This window comes from Anomalospiza imberbis, chromosome 4, assembly GCF_031753505.1.
Source record: "Anomalospiza imberbis isolate Cuckoo-Finch-1a 21T00152 chromosome 4, ASM3175350v1, whole genome shotgun sequence".
Lineage (NCBI taxonomy): Eukaryota > Metazoa > Chordata > Aves > Passeriformes > Viduidae > Anomalospiza > Anomalospiza imberbis.
The window spans coordinates 13,711,223-13,734,556 of NC_089684.1; the positions used below are offsets into that span (position 1 = coordinate 13,711,223).

Below are 23,334 nucleotides of genomic sequence, written 5' to 3' on the forward strand. Positions count from 1 at the left end.
TTTCAGTAATAAAAGAATTTGATTCACTGAAGCAACAGGTCAGCTGATATGGTCTGCTTTATGCTTTTAAAACAGGAAGCACTCAGTGTTTCTAGATATTGAATAAAATATACTCTCTTCTGAGAGGAAGCAGAAACCTTGTGGTTCACATTTATCTTTCAGAGAAGCTTCAACTTCTCCCATAAAGTAAATGTTTCCTAGGATGCCATACCAATCCCTGTCTATTAATTTCATTGGCTAGTACTATAAATAAATGCAGAAATGATTGTGTTTCCTTTTCTGTTTTCTGATAATTTCTTCATGGAATTGGTTTCTACAGGACTTCCTAAAAACAGGAGCTATTACAATATTATATTTTCAACAAAAAAAATATGTTTTTCAAGTCTCTTGTCAGTGAAGACAAAAGACAAATAAGTGATAATTATAACATTAAGAGCTTTCAGCCTTTTGTAACAACTGTTGCCTGAATTTCAATCCAAGTTCTGCAGCTAACACATTAAGGAGTCCTGAAAAAGTTATTTATGCTTTTTTGTTTGCTTGTTTTTAGGGGTTTTTTTTGTTGTTGTTTTGTTTTTAGGGTTTTTTTTTTGGCATGTTTGTGTGTGTGCTTTTAAATGGATTTTGGGAACAGAGAGACGTACTAGCTGGCATAAGGTCTTAGAGAACAGGCACTCATGAACCATGTCCTGTTCCTTTTCATACTGAAATATCCTACTAAGTATGTGAATAATATGTTTACAACAAGTTCAAAGCAGAATATACAGCAGATAATGACAACATTAGTCATACTAATGGTGATGTGTGCTGATTTTAAAATTGCTGTAAAAGAGCAGCAGAATGACACTGATGAAAAAGCTTTTGTTACGTCATTATAAGGAAAGTGGGATCAATGCCAGAAGAGTAAAAGGCACATTACTTAGCTGCATTTCAGCTAATTCAAGCAACTAAGTAATGTTATACATTAAGTACAGAGCTTACTGTAGTTCATAGATAAAAGGCTTTTGCTTGCTTTAAAAAGTTCTTTTATTTTAATTCAGTTTGAAATAGGCAAACAAAATAAATACAGGCTTGATATGGTCTTAATTTTAAATAATGGGTATCATTTGACATAATGTTCATTAGTTTAGACTTGGAAGAATTTTGTGGCTGCTTTGAATAAATACACAGAACTTATGGAAGCAAAAGAGAAGGTTCAAATTGCACATTTGTTAATGGTATTAAATTAACTAAGGCAGTCTACAGCTAAGACCTTCCTCCTTTCCTCCCTTTAACAACATAATCTATTAGAAAGTGATACAGAGACTACAAACGTAACATCTTCTCATACTTTTTAGCTTTTAAAACCTTTTATTCAGAGTGATATTGTGGCTTTTCTTTACTCATCCTGAGATAGTAAGGAACTATTTAGCCTCAATAAATTTCATATACTTCACTGTTTCTCCTCCTAGTAGCCTGACTTGGTATTCTAAGACCACAAATAACTTTTATGATAGTGTACAGTTCCCTACGGGCCATTTGGACCATCAAAGGAGTTAGAGATTGGATTTTTTCATGTATAGGGAAAGAACTGAAAGACATAGCCCTGCTTTTACAATTTTTCCTTTAACTTCTTCAGAAAACTCAAATCCAAGCATAACAACTCTTTCCCTAAATGTGCTAAATTTAGACCATCAAACTCTTTCATGTAATGCACACTGACCCAATGTCCTTAGGATTAAGAAATGAGAACTGTTGGTCAAAGCACTGTACAGCTGTCACTATCTCTTTTTTTTCTTTACAGAGCCCTACTGCCCCACTCTGTTTTAAAAATGCAATAATATAATTTTATCTGTTGACTTACACATAACTGATCAGATTTGCAGTATTTCTTGATTCATTTGGAGTGATGTAATTTTGCATTTGATTTCAGTAAGTTCTGAAGATATTTTTGAAAGATATCACAAGTGTATTTATATTAGAAAGTTCTTAGAAAATTATTATAGACAAACTGTTTATAATTGTATCTAATTTTAACCAAAGGACAGACAAAAGTAGGTTTATAGCATAGATTCTAGATAAAGAGAAGCGATGAGAAAAAAAGTGCTTTCATAATTTTCAGTAAAGCACTTGGGATGTTTGCATATTAGAATCTGTTTGGTCAGCTAAAATCATGGGAGTTAGTAGTGGTAAAATGAATAAGGATCTGGATGAAGGGGAGATTATATGGATTCAATGAAATGGGAGAATACCAGTTTGAGAAGGAGTTATTATTGAAGCTCTCCAAAAACCACCCAGGAAGCAAACTTTTTTAAAGATTGGTATTGGATAACCTTAAAGCCTGGCTTAGTAAAAGTGATATGAAAGTTAATGTTACAAAGTACAAGTTCGTATACTTGGTTAAGAGTAAGAAATTATGCTTGATGCTGAGAAGTAATCTACTGGAAAAAGCAGAGTCAAAAATGTTGTGTGGACCTGTCATTTACCGGGCAACTGTGAGGAACCAGATGAGATCTGTGTGAAAATAGCAATTGCATTGCACAGATGTGTTGACCGAAGTCGTTCAGGAAAAGATATGGATTAGTTGATAAATTCCACTTCATTAATCTTAAATATTTTGTGAAGTTTCCTTTCATGTGTTTTAAAGAAGGATAAATTCAAGCTGGATCAAATACAGTGGTAATTTCAGTAAAAAAACAAGGTGGGAGGAGCCAAAAGAACTTGGCTCAGGGCCATAAAGCAGGATGGAGGATAGGAGAGTTGGCAGAATGGCTGCAGCAGCCAAGGAACGTATCAAATCCCTTCAACTATCTCTCAACCAGTAGAGGAATGTCTCATTTAAATTATTAGTTTTGATTTGGTTTACTTGTTTGGGTTGGTTCGTTAGTTACTTGGTTTTGGCTTTTCTCTGTTGTTTAAAATCTTTGATATTTTATGAGCCTTTTCAGTAAGTTTTCCTTTTTCCTGGTCAGTGTTAAAGTTCTAAAATGTCTTCCCAATAGTTAATATTTATTCTGCTTTCACTCCTTTTGTCCTATTTTATTATAGCTTTATTTTATTTTCAACCAAATATTTTTACACAGTTGTCTGTTGGTTTTGTCTCCTAACTATACTTCTAGCTTTTATTTAAATGTTTGGGTCGTTTTGCTTTGGGTTTTTTGTTTGCATTTCTCCCCTTTATCTGAAAGACTGTATCCAGTAACTTTAGTAATTAAGAACCAGGGATGTGTGTCAGATTGATATTGCATCTGGAGGAGTTACAAACAAACTCATTAATATGGTGCGCCATAGTAGAGGAGCTATGTTTCTAAAAATAGCAAGCTATAAAATGTAGTCTCTACTGGCTACTTATTATATTACTGCTCTGCAACCAGAAATACCCACATTTACTTTTTTGTGTGATGATGGTGTCAGTAAATAGAATTAATTTCGCTTCCAATTTTTCTAAACCTTTATTTTGCTTTTTAATTTAATGTTAAATAAACAGAACGTGTGTGACTAACTTCAAACAGTTATTATTGATCTACAAAGGCAAAATGGAGGGAAAGCTAGAAGTCATCCTAGTCAGGAATGTCTCTTAGTGACACAACTTCAGTACCTGTCCAAAAAGTATTTGCTCTCAGAACCATATTTATTTATTTCAAGGAGAAAAGAAGAGATGGTAAATGCATCATTTACTTCCTGGGCCAATGTTTTATCTTTCCAAAGGAATGTCACAGTGCCAGAACTCTGAGACAAGTGCTGCCCTGTGCACCTGACAGCTTTCTGCACGCACCACACCCCTTCCACCCCCAGCGATGTTTACCTCTTTCCCTGTGACTGCAGACAGAAATTTTCAGGGAGTTACCTGCCAAAGATTCTGCAGCAAGTGCTGTCCTCTAAGCTTGGGGCTTTTTGGGTTGGGTGGTAACTTTTTTTTCCACCAATAAGGACAAAATATGTACAATAGTTTTCTGTCAAGAAAATAAGAAAAGCTGTAATGTAACTTATATGCCTTTTTTCATATTAAATAATAATATGAATATACATAATTGTATAGTTATATGAAGGTTTTTAAATAAATGTTCACTATTTTACAGGAAAGCAGTGATTCTAGGGCATTTATTAAAATAGGATTTTTTCATAACTTTAAAAAAATATATAGCATCAGTGCATTGAGTAGTTCCAGGTAGTACAACTGTTTCTTTTTTTTTTTTTTTTTTTAATTCTGCTTTTGGCCCTTTTGTTACAATAGTCATGAGATAAAAATTGCAAATGGCATATCAATATTGAAGACTGAGAATTTTTTCAGAAATTCTTTGGGAGTTTTCTCTGGCGAAATTACTGTTGTCATCCTATGTTATTACTATTGTTTTTGTTGCTATTATTATCATTATCTTAATTATTATTTATTATAAGATTATGATTTTTTTAAAGCCACATTTGAACTCTTGGTGTCAGGCAAATTGCAGCCTCTCAGTTTTGATTTCAGAATATCATCTTTGCTCATGTAGGAAGTCTTAAGCTTTATATTTGACAGATGCTCTCTTTTCTAGTGTCATCTTCTAAAAATTATAAACATCTGTAACAGTGACTGGGCTTGTTTATGTAGGTATTCATAGTAAAGTTAATTGAAGTTAATTGAAAGAGGACTTTTACATCTTGTAGAATTTAAATTGCCTGTGTCGGTTTGTCGTGTGAAGGTTAGCAGTTTTCATAGACAGCCCTATAACACCAGCTGATTTCATGCCTTTCCTAGACTGAATAGTGATTTTGAAATATACAGATAATATAAATTTGTAAATGAAATATCAGAATAGTTACCTCACTTTTGAGATCTTTGCATAGTGATGTGAGTAAAGAAGCAAAGTACAGTAAACAGCAGAAGAATAAATTTAATTTAATCGGTACATTTCATTTTCCGTAGTGCAAGGCATTGTGTCAGTTAATGCATCTAGTTAAGAAAGGTCAGTCACATTTGGGCATGTCTGGTGGGTACTATCACTGATGTTTTGAGTCATAGAGCACATTCCTTTTGAAAGAAGAAAGAATCAGGGGGTCTCTCTTTAGAATTAAGTATAAAATTTTTATTTTTAATCACATTTTTACAGAATTTAATTATTGAACTGCTAAGCTTACTTTCATGCTTTTCTAATTCTTGCACTTTTTGGCAGGGGGTTGGAAAAAGGGTGGGGGGCAGTGTTAATTACAAAATATTGCTTGTATGAGGCTGAAATGAACCTATAGAAGATCTTAGATAATGAAAGAATTATTGTCTCTTATATGAAAGTATTTTCCTAATTAAAAAAGAATGGACCTATGATGCCTTTTGTAGTTTACTTGAAGAATGAAAGATAAAAACCAGAGATTTTTCATGCTTTAGCAGCACTCAGCTGCTAAAATTTGGCTGGAAAAAATTTATTTGGATGATCTTCAGTTTCTATGTAGTTCTTTAGTCTAATATGAGAAAATTCTTCCAAATACAGAATTTTAGTAGGTTATGTTTAGTCAGGTTCACCACAGGTGAAAAGCTAACTCTCAGCTGATCAGCCTGTAACTTAAGGCAATTACACGAGAGGGAAGAGTATGTGTTTCATCAGTTTGATGTCTATCACTCCTTTTTTTATGCAAGTGTCCAAATGAGTTCTGGGACATAGAAGTGAAATAGCCGTCTGTTAAAAATTGGAGCAACTTACTAAATAGATGAACAGAGAAAGTTTCAAGGTCTGGACTCCAATTACATATGACTGAATTTTTTAAAGATTTTTTTTTAAACATTGACTAATGAGGAATAGCTAGTTAGTCTGAAAATATAGAATAAATGATCTGACTAGTCCACTGTGCCTGTCTTAACTGTCAGATCACTTCCAGTGTCTGACTTTGGATACGCAGTCATGTGTATTACAGTCCTACCTCTGGAATTCACTTTCATGTTAAATGCTGCTTCTTACAGGCTGATACTTGTCAATCAATTTAATTGAAATGTCACGCTGACCTTTATATGAAATATGCTGAACTTACTGGGGTTTTTCGGAAGCTCTTTTTACTATTGTTCCAGTTAAAGTTCTTAAATTACCAGTATACAAAAGGTTCATGCTAATTAAGCTCATGAAACTGCCTGCCCATTGATCTTACAAACAATACATTTTTTGCAGATGTAGTTCAGCTGAATCTGCCTGAAGATCAAAAAATAAGCACCACTGCAGCAACAGTGGGACAGAGTGCTGTCTTAAGTTGTGCCATCCAGGGAACCCTGAGACCTCCCATCATCTGGAAGAGGAACAATGTCATTCTGAACAGCTTAGATTTGGAAGATATCAGTGTAAGTAACAGAAAGTTCTATTTAACAGCTTTTTATGAAAATCTCTCATAAATAATGGAAAAGTGATGCATAACAAGCTACATACTCCTGATGTTTCAAAGGAAAGAAATGGAAATGTTTTGCGACAAATTATGCCTGGTTTTTTTGCTATGTATTTAAACCCCTGTTAAATATAGAGAAAATATGTTTCACAGACCAATCATTTAAAAAATAAATATAGCAGTAAAAGAACATGAGGGCTAAATTGCAGCCCAAAATACAGTCAGCATTATACATTCAGGATTGTACAATGTTCATATATTTAAAAGAAAAGAGAAATCTGTGACATGAAAATTTTCATGTACGAACAGATCACAATAATAGTTTTCTTTTACAATAGTTCAGTAGAAACCTATTTTTCCCCAAATAAGTATTTAATAATAAAATTAGTTGTTTTGCCCATTCCCCCAAATATTCGGCAGTGTATATGGTACCTCTCAAAGAATGAAAACCAAAATATTAGTATAATTTGTAAGTTTTTTTTTTTCAGAAAGGCAAGCATTTGCCACCTAACATTGCCATGACCTAAAAATACAGAGGAAAATAGAAAACAAGTATTAGCATTATGTCCTCCAGTAAGCCTAAAAATAGGCTTTCATCTGTATTTTGTATGCTTCTGGGTATGCTCTCTTTGTTTTGGCCATTTTGCATTAGCAAAGTTCTAAATGTGGACAAATTATTACATTGGTAGTTGTGCTGTCTGTCTAACCCAAGTGAGTCTGAAATCACCTGAACTGTTATGTGTGTGAAATATTGCTACAATCAAATATCTAGTTTCCCTATTTTTACTTATTTTTTTAAATTAATGTTTTATTTTTAAGGTGGAAATTGTTCCCACACATCTTCTCTCTATTATGTCTGTTTTTGTTAGTTCTGGTGGTAAGCTGAGCTTCCTCATTGTGGTGCTTTGTAAAATAATGGACAATTTCAAAGCTCAAAAGCTCATCTTGCTTTGAATGTTGGTTTTAAGTCCCTTGAGAGACTTAGGATAAACCCAACATATTTTGAAAAGTTCTCTGCTAAATAGGAATTGCTTTTGTTAGTTTGATATTAATCACATGACTTATATTAAAAAGTGTCTTGCCAGTGTCCACAAGATCCTGTCTGCAATATTTGTTACCTTTCTGTAAATATTCCTGGTGTTCAAAACCATTATTTGGAGTTCTTACTAATCAGTTCTAAGTGTAATAGCTGGCATGAGCTGTTGATAAAAAAAGGAAGACGCATCTGTACTCACAGAAATAAAAGAGAAATGATGAATGGAAATTATGAAGCTAAGAGCTCGGCTTCAGACTGAAAGGTTAAGTTAGCTTTTATGCAGACATGAAAAGAGCAAGTGATTTCTAAGCTGCATACATATATTTTTGACTATGAAAAAAGCCAAACAAAATCAAAACACAAAAAACAAACAAACAAACAAACAAAAAAAAACCCAGAGAAAGGTCTTGTGCTGGGTGCAGGTACCCAGGAATTGGCAGTAGGGGCCACAGGTGTGGCCTCTCAGGGAAAAGGACAGGGGATGTCACATGCTGTATGCAGCCCTTCCCAAGGGACCATCGACAGGGCAGCGGCTCAGAGACACCCATGGCACCTCTGAAAGAACATTCAAAAAAGTGAATAAAAAAATAGCAGGAGAGAGAGAGAGAGATTAGAGACCAAAAAAGAGCAAGAAACAGAAAAGGTAAGTCTAAAGCTGGAAGAACAGAAGGTACTCCTTGGTGAAGCAGATATCCAAAACATCTACATTGGAGCAGGTTTATCTTGAAGGACTTGACTAGTTGCCTGACCAATCTGGTGACTTTCTGTGATCCAGTTATAGCAACGGTTGACAAGGCAGGACCAACCGATGTCACCTATCTAGACTTCTGCAAGGCCTTCTATATGGTTCCATACAACATCTTGATGGATGGATGGATGGATGGATGGAGCGACGGATGGATGGAGCAATGGAGCGATGGAGCCAGAGGTTGTGGTCAACAACTCTGTCATTGTGTCTAAGTGGAGGCCAGTGACAAGAGGTGTCCTTTAGGAGTCTGTCTTTAGCCTAGTGCTCTTCAACATTTCTGTCAATGACACAGAGAGTGGGATCGAGGGCACCCTCAGCAAGTTTGCAGGTGACATGAACTGAGTGATGCAGTTGACACATCTGAAAGCTGGAATGCCACCCAGGGGGACCTGGACAAATCTGAGAAGTGGATCCAGAGGAGCCTCACTGTAGATAAGCAAAAATTAAGTTATAGTTTAGTCCCTTAACAGTTTAGTTACAATTCAAATACAGAAAGAGAAGGTCAGATTCAATATCCATGGAGTGAGGCACTAAAATTAATAGAGCTCAAATATATATATGTGGGATATTAATCTCTCTTTCCAGATAAAGTAAAATAGGGGGGAAGAATGAATTAATGGTGTCTGGATTAAAAGAAGAAACAACAAAAGAATAGAGAGAAAGACATTGAGTTAGATTCGTCCCCAGACCTTCTTTTCCTCAAAATTTATTTTACTTTTCATTGTATTCACAGATTTGATTTGTCTCTCTTTATTTCTAGATTCTATACTCCTTGTATAATATAAGATGTCCCCAGAAGCAGTGTAATCTAAGTTTTACTATGGCTGCATTATAAACTGTAATGATGTTTGCCTAACTCTGGGAATTCTTAATTTACTCAGTTATACGAGAACCACATCTGAGCATCTCAAGACTAATAATGTTGTGTAAAGAGCAGTACATTTTCTGAAAATGACAAGGCAAACACTGACCTGGGAAGATAGATAGCTAGGGTTTTGGGGTTTTTTCAGTGAAATGGATCAAACATCAACATAACTGGAAGTCAACACATATATAGGAAATCAGTCAGACTAAGCCGTAGTGACAATGTGATTTTATAAATCACAGGGAGTGCTCATACACAGAAATTAAGCTTTTGCACTATCCAGTTCTCGGTATGAATTCAGCTATTTGCTTTGAGGAGGGACAAACGCAGAACAATATAATGTCCTAGTATTTTGTCAAATGGAAAAATGCAACAAGAAGGAAAGAAGTCCAGGTCTAAACTGAAATTGATAGGTTTTTTTGAGTTTTTTTTTTAAATATTCTACTCCTCTACTGAAAGTGTACAAGATATCTCTCTAACACTGTCAACTGTGGAGTAGCTAAAAATGAGTCTTGATGATGACTAGTGTCTTGTATATTGTAAGACATTTTAAAGAAATATTAAGAAATACTGTTTGACTTTCAAAGGATGATAATAGAAATTTGTATTTATTAGTATATTTAAAAATTTTCTATGAAGTGTGTGTTAATAAGATGACTGGTAATATCTAGTCGATAATTTTAGAAGTCCTTAGTACTCCTCAACTCTTCCTATGATGGTTCTAACTACTTTTTGTAGAAGCAATGCATCTTGCTACTACTCCTTCTCTTACTAAAACTGATGGGAGGCAGGGATAATTAACACCCATCTGAGTGAAATTATGAAAAATTATATGCCTCTGCATATTTTACTTAAATTGTAATATAATTGCGCTGTGACTCACTACAGAACTGATATCACAGGGCATTTTGATGTTATTTCAGTACACATATGGAAAGGCTTTTTTTTTCCTTGCTGTTATCCTGCATCTTAAATTTAATATTTGCCTTTACACTTTCCTCTTTTTTTTAATCTAACCTACTATCCATTAGAGATAATAATTCCTATTTATGAAAAATAGCAGATGTATTTCCCAAATGCAATACATATTACTTTTTTAGTATTAATTCATTCACTTTTTAAGTCTTTGTAACTTGTTTTACTTTATTGTTTTTCTGATACTTTATTCCAGCTTTGCTTTCAGGTTCTTTCTAGTACATGTGAGCAATCATACTTTTCTTATAAGATCTTGACCCTTTTTCTTACATTTACTGAAGATCTACTGGGATGGTTTGTCCACATTCAAAGTTTTACAGTAACTTTTCAAAATAGTGTAGTTCAACTTTTTCCTTTTGGTAAAAGATCATTATATCCCTCTTTAGGCTGCCTTCATAGAAAGCATGTAATATTTCCATTTCGGGGTTTTGGAAGTTATATATAGGTTACCTTTTTCTCAAAACTTCTGATTTGTTTATCTTGTAAAATTAATTTGTGCATTAAAGTTGGCCCTTTTTTAGTGGCAGTTGGCATTTTCTCCTTGACATCTTTGCCCTTCACCCACCAAGAAAACCCAATGGAGTTTAAACCCCATGGACTGTAATGGAGAATATCAATAAAAACTGACATTCTCTAAAGAATGCAATAGCTTCCATTCTGTAGAGTTGTTATCAGAAACTGATGACAGAAAGGTTTCCAGATTGTCCAAAACACTAAACACCTTTCCTGGAAAGGTCTGTAGACATCTGACCTCTTCTTTTTCTTCCAGCTTCTCATTCTGTGTTTCCCCTTTTATTATTCTTAAGAAAAATCTCAGGAGAACCTCATGAATTATTCCTTTCCACGTTGTTTTCTCCCATGGGATAGTATGGGCCTACATACAAGCTTCTCTTTATGCACTGTTGAATTGTTCTTAATACAGCACAGTTATGACTTTAATGCAATGTTAGAAATGTGAATGCCCTGTCTAAGAAAAATGTGTGTGTGTGTGTGCACATGTGTGTTTGTAGTTCTGACAGAATACGAGGTGAACCATAAATTTCAGGGAAATATTCTTCAGTCTTTTCCCCAAATCACATTAAACAACTCTTGAAAGTCTTTTTTTTTTTTTTTTTAAAGTTAGGCTATAAATTAGAGGACTTAAATTTAAAGAAAGCGAAAATTAATAGTCAAAAACAATAGTGTCCTTGTTCTGGCAGGACATGTTAAATTTTTGCAGTAGCCAGGAGGGAGCATGTCTAGGACCCAGACAGTGTTCTACCACCTCATATCATTTTTTGAGAATGTGGGAAGGGCTCCCTTCCACATGGAGTAGCATGGCAAAGGGAGCAGTCAGATGTTTTGGGGGTTTCTGTGGAGGCAGGTGAACAATCACGTAGTAATAGTTCCCTTCTTTTCTTCTTGCATAATCTGTCATTAGTATTGTTGCTGTTACTGTTTGTTGTCTTACTTCATTGCTATTTCCAGTAGATTATTCTCACCTCAACTCGTGATCTTTCCTTCTTGTTCCTTCAGTTCTCCTCTCCAGCCTGCCACATGGCGAGGGGTTGGCAAGTCTCAGTAGGAACATGGTTTGGCAAGTCTCAGTAGGAACATTACATTAGGGAATAACATTCCTAAACCTTGATAAAAAGATATTCAAAGTTCACATACATTTCTTTATTCTCAAATACCCTAAAAGAGGGAATTTCTGCTTGCAGCCAATGCACTGACTTTCTGATTTGCTGCAGCAAACTCTGCATGCTCTTGTTTTATTCCTGAGGCGGTTTTCCTCCTCCCTGAAGTGTTGCCATGGGCCACCGTATTGCTTGTGTGAGGGAAAGTGTAGAGAGCCTATGACGTGAAGGGAGCCCCAGAACCTACTTCCCTTCAGAAGTGATGCTCCTAACCTAGTCCTTTTTGTATATAACTCACAGTCCAACAATGAGCAAATACAATGCAATAGGCAAAAAGCTGTCAGTCTTGTTCAATACAAAATCTGGATTCTGGTCAATTTATCTTGAGCTTTAATTAGTAAATTGCAGTGCAGCAATTTTGGTTTGTGATCTTCTATGTGGTATTTTGTGTGTTAAAACCATGACTATATATATGAAGTTGTATATGTATAACTTGATTGTATATGAGGTTCATTTTAAAAGGCTAGTTGCAGGTTTTCCTTGTACATTATGCTTATGACACCGCTTAAACATGTTACATCTCTCAGATATTTTCTACTAGTTTTTCTGATGAGGTGGTTGGATTTGATTAACAGTGACTCATCAAAGTCAGCATGTTTCTATTTTTATCTATATTGAATTACCCTTTGTCTGTTACACAGTTTTTCTTGTAAGTAGGATGCATTATTACGTTTTCTTTTGTATTTCATGAGTTGAATACCAGTTTTGTTTTGTTCTTTTCTACTCCACTTGTTATGATCTGATTGTTGAGAGATGCCTCTGCCTGAATTAAGATGAAAATGAGACCATATGCCAAAATCAGTAGTATGGATTTTATTTAACAGTAAATGGGAGGTACGGAGATAGAAAGAAATAGGGAAGAACAGGAAAGAAATGAAGGAGGGAGAGATCAATAAGAAAGTGATCACCACACTGTGCATCCAAAGGCATCCCTTTGGTCCTTCTTCACCCTGGTCTTCTCAGTATTGGGAGTCCCAGAGTCATTCTGGAGATGCCACTTTTATGCAGTCCAATTTGTGGGTATCCATGGATGTTTACAGATGTTCCCATTACTGAGGGTGGCATGTATAAAGCAGCTGTTTCATTTCCTGCAGTTTACCATAGTGGGAATTTTTGTCTGGATGCATTAACCAGGATGTGTTAACCAAACTTCAGCTCCTCTAGGCCTGGAATAAGCGCCTTCCTGTTGCAAATTCCTGTCTTCTTTGGTTATCTCAACTTCATGCTGCTGTGGCCTTGACAATGTTTGAGGCAATTGTGGTCTTTAAGTCTCTTACATCTCCCTGTGGCTCAAACAGTGTCTTCCTGGGACCTTTTTTCATTTCACAGCTTGTCCATGGTGGTGATGTGTTTGTAGAAAAGTCAGAGGAAAGATAAAAAAGGCAGGAGAATGACACAAGCAACTATACAATGTTCAATAGGTATCCCAACAATTAAAAATGTAATTCCAGTTGCAGTCATCAACCTAATTTTAATTATAGCCATTGTCCCCACCCCACATGTCACAAGAATTAGAATATGGACATCAGTCAGGAAGATGGCCTTGATTTTAGAGTGATTGGAAATGCTCTGATATTTGATCGGTGATTTCCTTCTTTTTGGCCTGGGCTTCTTGAAATGATGATGTTGCATGGGGAATGGTAATGCAACACTCAGTTTCAGTAAGAGCTAACATTCTACATATTCCTTGCTCCTTTTATGATAACATATCTAATGCCAACTGATTTTGTAAAGCCGTTTTTGACACTCTTGGTCTTGTGAATTCAGCTCTAGGAGCAGATACTTGGCTCAATTACTTGGGGGCAGGTACCTGCTATGTAATATTTCCCAAGTCCCATTGGTGTTGTGTGAGAACTATAGAAGGTGTAAAAAATATTAGAAGTCCCAAAGCTATATTTTTCCCCCACTGTATAATAATCACATCTATTACTGATCAATTCCCATCTTTTTTCAGGAGAACGTGTTTTCTGCTGTGTCTTTCCTGATAATGAATAATGAAAGATGGAATTTGGGTAAATGGATGGGAGTACTATCCCGCACCTTTGACCAGCGTGCTCAGTTAGGAACATCCCGAAGCTAATCCAGGTGGTGCAGGATAGCTGCACATCCAGGTGTCTAACAAGTACATTTCGGGCTTGAATTTAGCAGTAACTTCTGCTACTTTTTGTTTCAGAACTTTTATCATACTTTTTTTTTTTCACTCTTGCCCATCTTCCCTGTATTTCAAAATTAGTGGAAAGCTGGTTTATATTTTGTGTTACAAGATGACTTCTAAAACTTATTAAGCATCTTTTCCTCACTTCCATAATATCTTTCTTCCTTAAACTTTCCTTTCAGTTGAAATTCATTGTTTTCTCTGTTCTTTTCTATATATCTATATAAAGATGCAGGTTATGTCTGCATTCAATATTGGTGTTACTAGCAAATTCATTTTGTGCTATTAATTTTTGATTAGTTCATCAAAAAATTGCAGTTCAATTTTTTTTGTATGGTTATAGATATACTCTTCTCACATCTGCTGTATACATCCATCAACTGGGTGAAAAACAGCATCATTTCTGAATAATTTTATTACTAGTTACATATTTATTTCTCCACCTTTTCCAGGTCATTTTGCAGTAGTTTTGCTATCCTAGTAGACTTAATGCTTTTCACAGCTTTCAGAAGAATTATGTGAAAGGGTTTTATAGCACACAGAAAGAATCCTGAGCTTTTCAGGTTATTATTTTAGAAAAGAAGTCTTGAAAGAGCAACCTGACTACACTACAGCTAGCAGTAAAGGTCATTCCTTCTTAAGAGCATGAGAAAGATACTTTGTTAATAATGGCCTCCTGTGGCTCACAGTCCTGACTTTCCAATCATTGCTATAGTACATTAAATAGGAGGGCCATATCACCAGCAATAAAAATGCTTTGATATCCAGGAGTCAGTTTCATTGAACAGAGAGGCACAATTGCTTAAATACAAGAAAAAAAAAAAGACAAATCCTGTCAGGCCCACCATCACAAGCAGCCCAGGAGGAAAAATTAGGATAGGAAGGACATAATTACCTGTTGGGAATCTGGCTTACCTGGCATTTCTATATTTTCAAAAGTAATCATATTTTTTTGAAAATACTGCAGAAGTGTACAAGGGCATTTACTTTGTACTGACTCAGGAAGAAAATTTCTACCCACCTGAAATATAATGGGTACCACTACTTGCAAAAGTGAACATGAAGCAAATTGTTTATCTAGACCAAGTGTGATCATTTTGTGAACTCTGACTGGAAAACAACAGAAGAGGATATATCTGCCATGATTTTCAAATGATGATATTTAAGATTTCTCTGAATCAAACTGGCCAGTGATCTATCTACTCATATACCTGACACCATGTATCCATTCATATCTAAATTTAGTTAGATCAACTTTAGCTCAGACTGATTTATCTTTCAGCTGTTCATTTTATCACCTTCCTGTGTATTCTTCCTTCTTTTCTTTTTCATTTTTGTACTGTTCTTACATTACTATCTTTATAATCTAGAGCTGCCTTTTCAAAAGGACTCATTCAGAACTTTTTCTGTTTGGGTATATACAAGAGCCTTTGTATCCATAGCAGAGTGTTTTCATTGATCTATTCAAAAGGACAGATAAAGTTATCTAAAGGTTTTCCTAATTTAGTATGATTTAGAAAACAGATCTATTAATGACATCCATTTGATTCTCCTTTCATGTATGCCTGGCTTAAAACTACAACCAGAAGTAGGGAAGATGAAACAGTGCTTCTAAATAATATCTAATTTGGTTTGGTATAAAAAATTGCCCTTGAGTAAGATGAATTCAGGTGAGTTTACAGAAGATCACTGAATCTGCATTCTTTATTATACTTTTATGGGTAAAGAGAGATAGAAGTGACTAGATTTTTTGACAGTTACACAAAAGCACCTGCTAAGTATGTTTTGGTTTTGCTGATGAACATTTTTTTCCTAGAACTTTCTAAGGGAAATATAGTAGTGTTTTCGAATTATAAGCATTTGCATATAGTTATTAATTGAAGTCTTGAAGAGAAAAAGTTTTTTTTTTACATAGAAAATAAATTTCAGAGTACGTTAATAAAATCACACAGTCTTATCACTGTCATCTGAAGTATGTTACCGTGTCTGGTTTTAAAGCAGATTTGTGTGTCCATTTTTTTAAGAATTTTATTTCAAATAGTTCTGTTATTTAAGTGGAAGGCGCCTATGTCTTCATTTCTAGAATATGTGCTACTTCTAGGCAAAAATCTGTCTTTACAGACCTGTTTGTGTTAATGAGAAATAGAATGAAATTGCCATACTCTGGCATAGTAAAATAGCAATGCCATACGACTTTTGTCTACAAGATACTTAAAATTTTGTGCAGCAGTTTGGCAAATGCCATGAATTCTGTGAAGTTCCCATGATTGTAAGCTATAATGTAAGTTAATGAAAGATGACTGAAATCCTGTTTTGCCTTCACATTTTTAACATGATATACATAATTGTAACATCAGACAAGAAATTCATTCACGAAAAAGACTTTGAAGTTTAACCTGTGATTATTGAACAATTAACATGTCAAAAGGAAGGCAGGGAAGAAAAAGCAGCCTTTTCTCCCACCCCTCTGTATTAATAGAGACCTTAGTTCTGACATGGATTCTATGATTAGTTGGCAGCAGCTAATGATAGAGTTATAACTGGAGTAAAATATAATTGAAACCAAGGGTTGGCTAGAGAAAAAGAGCTTTTGTACATTTAAGTTTTCCAATGTAAGACTGTACTGTATATAAGAAAAATACCATATTATGGTATTTCAGTAATACAGTTTTATATGGTGACAGTAGCATAGAATCTTCCTAATGAGTAGTGCTGTCTCATTGTTTAAAATAAAAGCAAAGAACAAGGGTGAAAAAAGAAAATATAGTGTATGTAGCTTCATGTTTTGTAAAGGACTTGCACTTCTAAAAAATTTTTGGCCCCATTACAGAAAACAGTATTAGAAAAGCAAAAATTAATTACAGGAGACAAATAATTTTACTTCTACTAAGAAGTAAAATCATTTTGGTACATCTTGTAGAAACTTGAAGCGTGCTAACAAAGAGTTAGCTATTGTTGCAGCAGTAGAAAAGTGCTTATTGTGATTGGCAGAGCAGTGGTAAAATCGAAGTAATGGATGTCTCAGAGAAGAGAGAACCTGTTAATTTAAAGGAACAGGAATGTGGTCATGACTCAGTGTGATACTGTCATTTGCATATAAATTTTTATATAAGTGTTTCATTTAACTGGAGTTTGTGGTCTTATTTTTAAACTGTGCAATTGAAAGCACTTGTGTTCAATTTTTTTTAGAACTATTGTAATGCATGGTAAACATGTCTGCCTCTATTAGATACTTTTCTTTTAAATAATACACAGTTTACCTACAACAGGATATAGTAAATGTTTTATGTATAACAAATATGAGCATTTAATAATAGCAAAGTGTATCAGCAACATTTATTTTTTTAATAGCATCCAGAAAATGTTTATTATTACTATTCACAATCCCTTTTGAAATGTGGAAATTCCAGCCTCATTTTATGACTTGAACACAGACCATTTGTAACAGAAAGAAGAAACAGAAATATCTTATTTATAATAATGTATAGAAAGGAATGAGATTTTGCTAGGTCAGCATTATGCTATTGCCTTTGTGTATGAAAAACCCTCAAAATATGTGATACCTGTAGGTTTATCATAACATCTTAGCTTCATATCAGTAAAAGAAAGGAAATCCTGCTTTATACAGCTCTAGAAAACATGTTTGTCAATGCCACTATGTGCTGAAAAATTTTATTTTTTTACTGAAAACTTTTTGAACAGTCTAATTTTTCTTATTTTATACCAGGATGTTCTTCCAATGCCTTACAGTGAACCTGACCAGAAACCAGAACCAGATGATACAATGATACTAAAAATATCACAATTCATTTCAGTATAAATGGAAAACAAAACAAACAAAAAAACTAACTCCAAAGCAAAACACAAAGAGTTTTTCCTGAATAAATAGTTTCTGTGCTTACAGTAAAAGGTTGCTGCCAATGACCTTGAAATGTCTTTTCTTTCATTGATATCAAGGAATCAATCTTGCCAGTAAAGACTTCTTGTGATAAAGAATTAGCTTGATGGACATGGATTGTTGTATTAGTAGTTGGAGCAAAGGCAGTGTGTGTGATGTTTAGATAGCCAAGATTAGTATTAAATGTGAATTGTCTCAGCTTTCAATATTTTATTAGTGTAAATTCAGCATCCTTTTGTAGTACTCCAGTTCATAATGAGTGCTTAGTTCAAGTGACTGGAACTTGCTGTTTATTTAAAAGGTTTTAAGAAGAATGTTTCAGAATTATTGAGTGTGTCAATCTTGGATAAACCCTTATTAAGTGAAGCTGCTGTGCTGGCATTCAAACTGCCAAGATTTTGATTTTATAAGAAAAGAAAAAAAGACGGCAAGGAATGGGTGTAATTCACTTTGTTGTATGTAATCAGGTGTGTAGTTGAAAAAAATATGTTTAGTGTAGGAATTACATACAGAATCTTTCTAAGCATGTATGTGCCTATTTCTTACCTGATGTTCTGGATAATAAACTGACACAAGTGGGATTGTATTAATAATCCAAGTAAAGTGTGACTGGCCCTGTTTTCTTTCTACTGTTGTCTTTAGATAATACATTAATGTTGAATTTAAAATGAGAGATCAACTTTAGAAAAACTATTTGGGTTAAAATATGTTTTTTTTCTACCTAGTATGCTGAGAATGGGCCAAAGTGAATAATTTTGATTCTTAGATCACTTTAGGGTACTAGGTTTACTTGTTTTTCTCCACCACCTCCCCTGATATACCCTCTTCAGCTGCCACATAGTAGGGGATTCACAACCCATCTCTATCTTTTTTTGGTTTAGGTAGTTTTGTCTGCAAGATATTTGAAAGTTGTTTGAAAATATATTTTTGTTGTTTGTTTATTGGTTTATCACATGTACATAAAGGTGTTTGTGACAACCTGAAATTTATCCCACAGGGCTTTTGTGGATTGCATAAACCTTGAAGACATTCTACCTACTTGTCTGTCTCACTCCTGGATAATTCATAAATACGTGGGATGGACTAGATAATAATTGGATGAAAAATTGAGTAATACAAAAATTTAAGGGTTATTTGTTTTCTTTCTTTTGTCGATTCTCTTGAGTTTGTAAAGAAACATCTGGAGAAATTTGTTCCTATGAAATAAAATGTTTTTTTTTGTTTCAAGATGAGTGCAGTTCAGCAACCAAAGACATTAATTATGTGCAATATAAGAAAAGGGGTTTGGACAGATTCAACTAAAACTGAAATCCAGTGTTTTATGTAATAGCAAGATAAAAAAAACTCCAATAAACTTTATAAGTTTAAAACGAAATAGTTTGTAGTATAAGTATTTGAAAACAGATTAAATCTTAGCAGGGTCTAATTATATAGTGTGATATTTTTAGAATCAGAAAAATTTAGGGAATATTCAGTGATTTCTTTGCACTCTTTCTACAAATAAAATGTCTTTAAAAAAGGAAACTAGAAATGGGGATGTGCTTGCTAAAAGCTCATTCCAAAAATCTAACTCTAAACTGAGTCACCTTACAGGGTAAATTACATAAGTACTTGTGCTTCTCTGGGCCCTCCTAACACTTAGATACACTTTGGAATATGATCCAAGTGAACTGCCTAGTGCACAGCTAGTTTCTCTTTTCAGAACTAGCTTGGGGTGTGATAATAACTACATCTACAATTAAAGCTGATTTAAAAAAAAAAAAAAGGAACAGTTTGGGGGAATGATAATAAACTGTGGTAATTGGGTAATTATTATAAATTCATCTCATTGGTTAAGAGCCTAACTGGAAAAATATGTGAGAAATTAATGTCAAATAGATTTATCTGATTAAATCTGATTATATAACAGTTTGGTTTGTTAAAAAGGAGTAAAAGTTAAATGGTATATGAGTCATTCTGAAGATCTCTCTGTAACATGAAGCAATAAAAAAGACAGCTGTATCAGAGCATGCTGAATTTTCCATTTAAAATATACTGCATCTACTCAGTTGGAGATTTTGAATGTCTAAATAAATTAGCAGTCCTTATTGCCGATTCATCACAAGATAGCATAAAATTATGGAGTTTTTGGGGAAGTAAAAGGTTAGTGATGTTTTATGGCTAGCCTCAAGAGCTCTAGTACTTTGGCAAAGCTCTCACTTATGTCTAGTGTCTGCCATAAACAAGAAAAAAAAATCCAAATTCTCTTTATATATCTCCATATTAAATGAAGTCATTATTCTCACTGGTGATCTAACACTGAGGTATTTTATGTCACTTTTCTGTGTCATCCCTCTTCAGGTTCTTAAGAGGCTTGAACATTATTGGATTTCAAAATTGCAAAACCAATTTTGGATCAACTGGCATTTTTTGTAAAGCACAAAGCAGTTGCATGTTTTGTGTAGAATAATGGATATTACCATTTATTAGCTGCTACTATTTCCTCATGAAGTGAAATTGCAGTCCTTACTGTATCCCAGAGAATAAAGGGAAAATCATACATATCTAATTAATTATTTAAACAGGTACAGTGTTCTTATATTCATTTATAGTCAGAGAAATAATCTTTTTCTGATATTTGCTGAATACAGCCAAATCCTGCTCAATTCAACTATGGCCTGGGCTCATGCATTACAAAGTCTTGTTTTAGCAAGAATAGAGGGTGACCTCTGCATTGAGCATTTGTAATACAAGCTTAGGAAAGTATGAAGACTTTCTCAGCACAGGAGATTTAGTTAGATGTTATGAATTACTCACCAAATGTTCACTTTACCCAGTCATCAGTAGAGTAAGGCTAGTAAAGCTATTTTGCAGTATTGAGATACAGCCTTTGTAAAATTCAGTCATTATATGCTTTTTTCTTTATGTTCTCTCCAGTGTCAAGAAGAAAAGAGGAACCAATGAAATGCTTGGAATGTCTAATTGTAGCTAGGAAGTTTGTTTTCATGGTCAGCAGAGAGAAGTGGGTGGCAGCTAAAACAGTGAGCAGTGACAGATCCACTGAACCATCCCATAAAAGGATTTTGCTACCCTGAGCTTTCTCAAATGACTGTAAAAGAAGCTTAGGAAGATTAATTTCCATTGACTAAAACTAGTCTGCATTAATGGTCACGAATTTGTGTCTGGTGTTATATTCTTGAGAACAGAGTTTCTTTTAAGATTTTTGTCACTTTCTACTGGATACACTGTACTAGTGCTTATATTAGACTGTGCACCTTCCTCTTTAAGCTTTGGCATGATTTGCGATTTTCTGTCAGGCTGATTCTTCCACTAGTGGACTTACACTAGATTCATGATTTGTTCTTATTGCAGCTGTAAAATTCGAGACTGAGAGAAGGTATGCAAAATTTGTACTTATGAAATGTAGGTTTTATTTTCCCTCCTAATCTAGAAGGAAAACTTAAAAAAAATCTTGGATTTCTGCCAAATGCAAATTTTTTCAGTGTTCTTTGTGGAATATAGTTTCTTTGTGACAGTCAGTAGTAAAGTGCAGAGTTGCATTGCTTTGCCAATGTGAACAGAGAAATTGATTATTTGGAAAATAGGAGTTGTAACATTGACATTAGCACAAAAAGCAAGAGCTGAGTTTTTCTGGCAAATGAACCAAACATAAATGAATATTTTAAAAAAATTTTTCAGTTAACCCTCAAAAGGATACCTACTCTTTGTGTCCTTGTAATAAAGGAAGTTAGAGATACTGAAAAATATGTAAAATATAAGCAAGAATGTGACATTAGCATTACTGGTACTTCCATGAGTTGACTGAAATAAAATGTAGAAAGCTTGGAGGGATGTAAAGGAAATAAAGGGGAATATGTATACTGGTTGTGTTTTACAAGCAAACAACAACTGTTGGTCTGAAAATATCTGTTTGGTTTCAGTTATTGATACAGCCTTCCCCTAGCAAACCAATACAAAATTTTAACTGTTAGCTTCAGATTTTCTACCTGATCAGCTCAGAGACAGATGATGTGGGTTTTTTTGCCTTTCCTCATTAAAAAAAAATCAAGATTTTCCTTTAAAAATAAGAGAAATGCCCCCACCCAGAGTGTTTTATCATTATAATTTAACTATTACTGATAACCATCAATAAAAAAAAAGCCCAAGCAATATATTTTTTTCCTTTGTTGTGGATTTGTTAAAGACTGCAAATAGAAATAAAGGTAATATGAATACAATGACTTCATAATATTTGGTGTTCACTGATTCCATTTATTAAGGACACAATAAACTATTTTTTTTTCTGAGGCTAATGTAAGTAAGAATTCACATCTTCACATATACTATGTACTTTTCTTTATTTTTTAAAAATTATTTATACAAAGTCAAAAACCCCAAAAAGCTATATAGGAAAGAAATGTATGGGCAAAAAAAAAAATGCTGGAAAAAAAAAAGAAAGCAAAACCAAACTGGTACAAACCCACTCCTAGCTTCTATGATGATGAACAAATTCAAGCAGTGTGTTTCATTATATGTTCTCCTGTGGGGAGAAAGCTAGGAACAGTCTTCCTAGAGCTGTTAATGAAGAAATGCTGGAAAATGGTCATAAATTCTTTCATATGCAAAGTGTTAGCATATGAAAGCAGGTTATAAACCCAAAGGAAATAATTGCTGATTCAAAACCAAAAATCACCTTTAGTTTCTGTTTTACACACAGTAAGAGAGCAAAACAAAGATTCACTATAATTGAAGTATTTCTTTATTATTTTATTCATTATTTATAACACATATCACAATTTGTAAAATGTCAAGTTCTTCAGGAGAACAGATTTGCAGTGGAATCATTAAGGTAATTTTTCAATTCTATCTTTTCATGTATCACAAAAAGAATTAGAGTTTCTCAATGTAATTTTAGAAGTACCTTACCATTTCTATTTGAGCAGTAGGAGAACAAAAATTGAGCTTGTAGCAATTTTTTTTTTTACTGTCATCAAATATATTTTCCAAAATGTAAAAAACCCCACTTTTCTGTATTTGTTGCTGTTGATTTTTCGAGGCTCTGTTTCAAAGATGTTTGTGTGTCAGTATAGATACAGGGTTTTTTTAAATTACTCAGCTTGTGAGTTAGTCAATAAAACACTAAATACTTGTCAACATGCAGTGTCAAGTAGCTCTGTACTTCACCATCCCTTTTCAAATGCTGCTTACAACATTAAGTTCACTTTGTATTGACTGCTTTGCTTTAATTAACAAAACAAACATTGAACTCAGTATAAACATAAGCTAGGGACATTTATTTTGTAGTTGTAAAAAAACCCAAACCAAACAACCAGAAAAAACTCACCACTACCAACAAAACATACTATGCATAAAATTCTAACTCTCTGAGTGTCATTATGTGTGGATTCTATTGAAATACTAATATAAAATAACCACAGGTGTGTTTCATCCATGGTTTCCATGAAGAAGAAGGGAGAAACCATTTGCAGGCACACATTTACTTAGAAAATAGTGATGGTACCTAAAGGTATCATATGCCACAATGAATCAGTTAATGAGCTGAAACAAGTAGGTATGCTTCAAAGCAATATCTAAGAATTTAGCATAAGGAATGTTAAAGTAAACTAGTCTCCAGGCTGCATTGTAGTAGCTGAATATTTATGCACTCCATCCTGTGCCCTGTA

At 34.1% G+C, this 23,334-nt stretch overlaps 1 protein-coding gene across 5 annotated transcripts in view; it reads left to right on the forward strand.

Moving 5' to 3' along the window:
- The window catches only part of FSTL5 (follistatin like 5), a 383,037-nt gene that overhangs the window by 289,518 nt on the left and 70,185 nt on the right, over positions 1–23,334 (forward strand). For all 5 annotated transcript variants that reach the window (XM_068187171.1, XM_068187170.1, XM_068187173.1 and 2 more), the window contains one exon: positions 6,111–6,277. In XM_068187171.1, the coding sequence (XP_068043272.1) occupies positions 6,111–6,277 (167 nt within the window). The remainder of the gene's footprint in view (positions 1–6,110; positions 6,278–23,334) is intronic.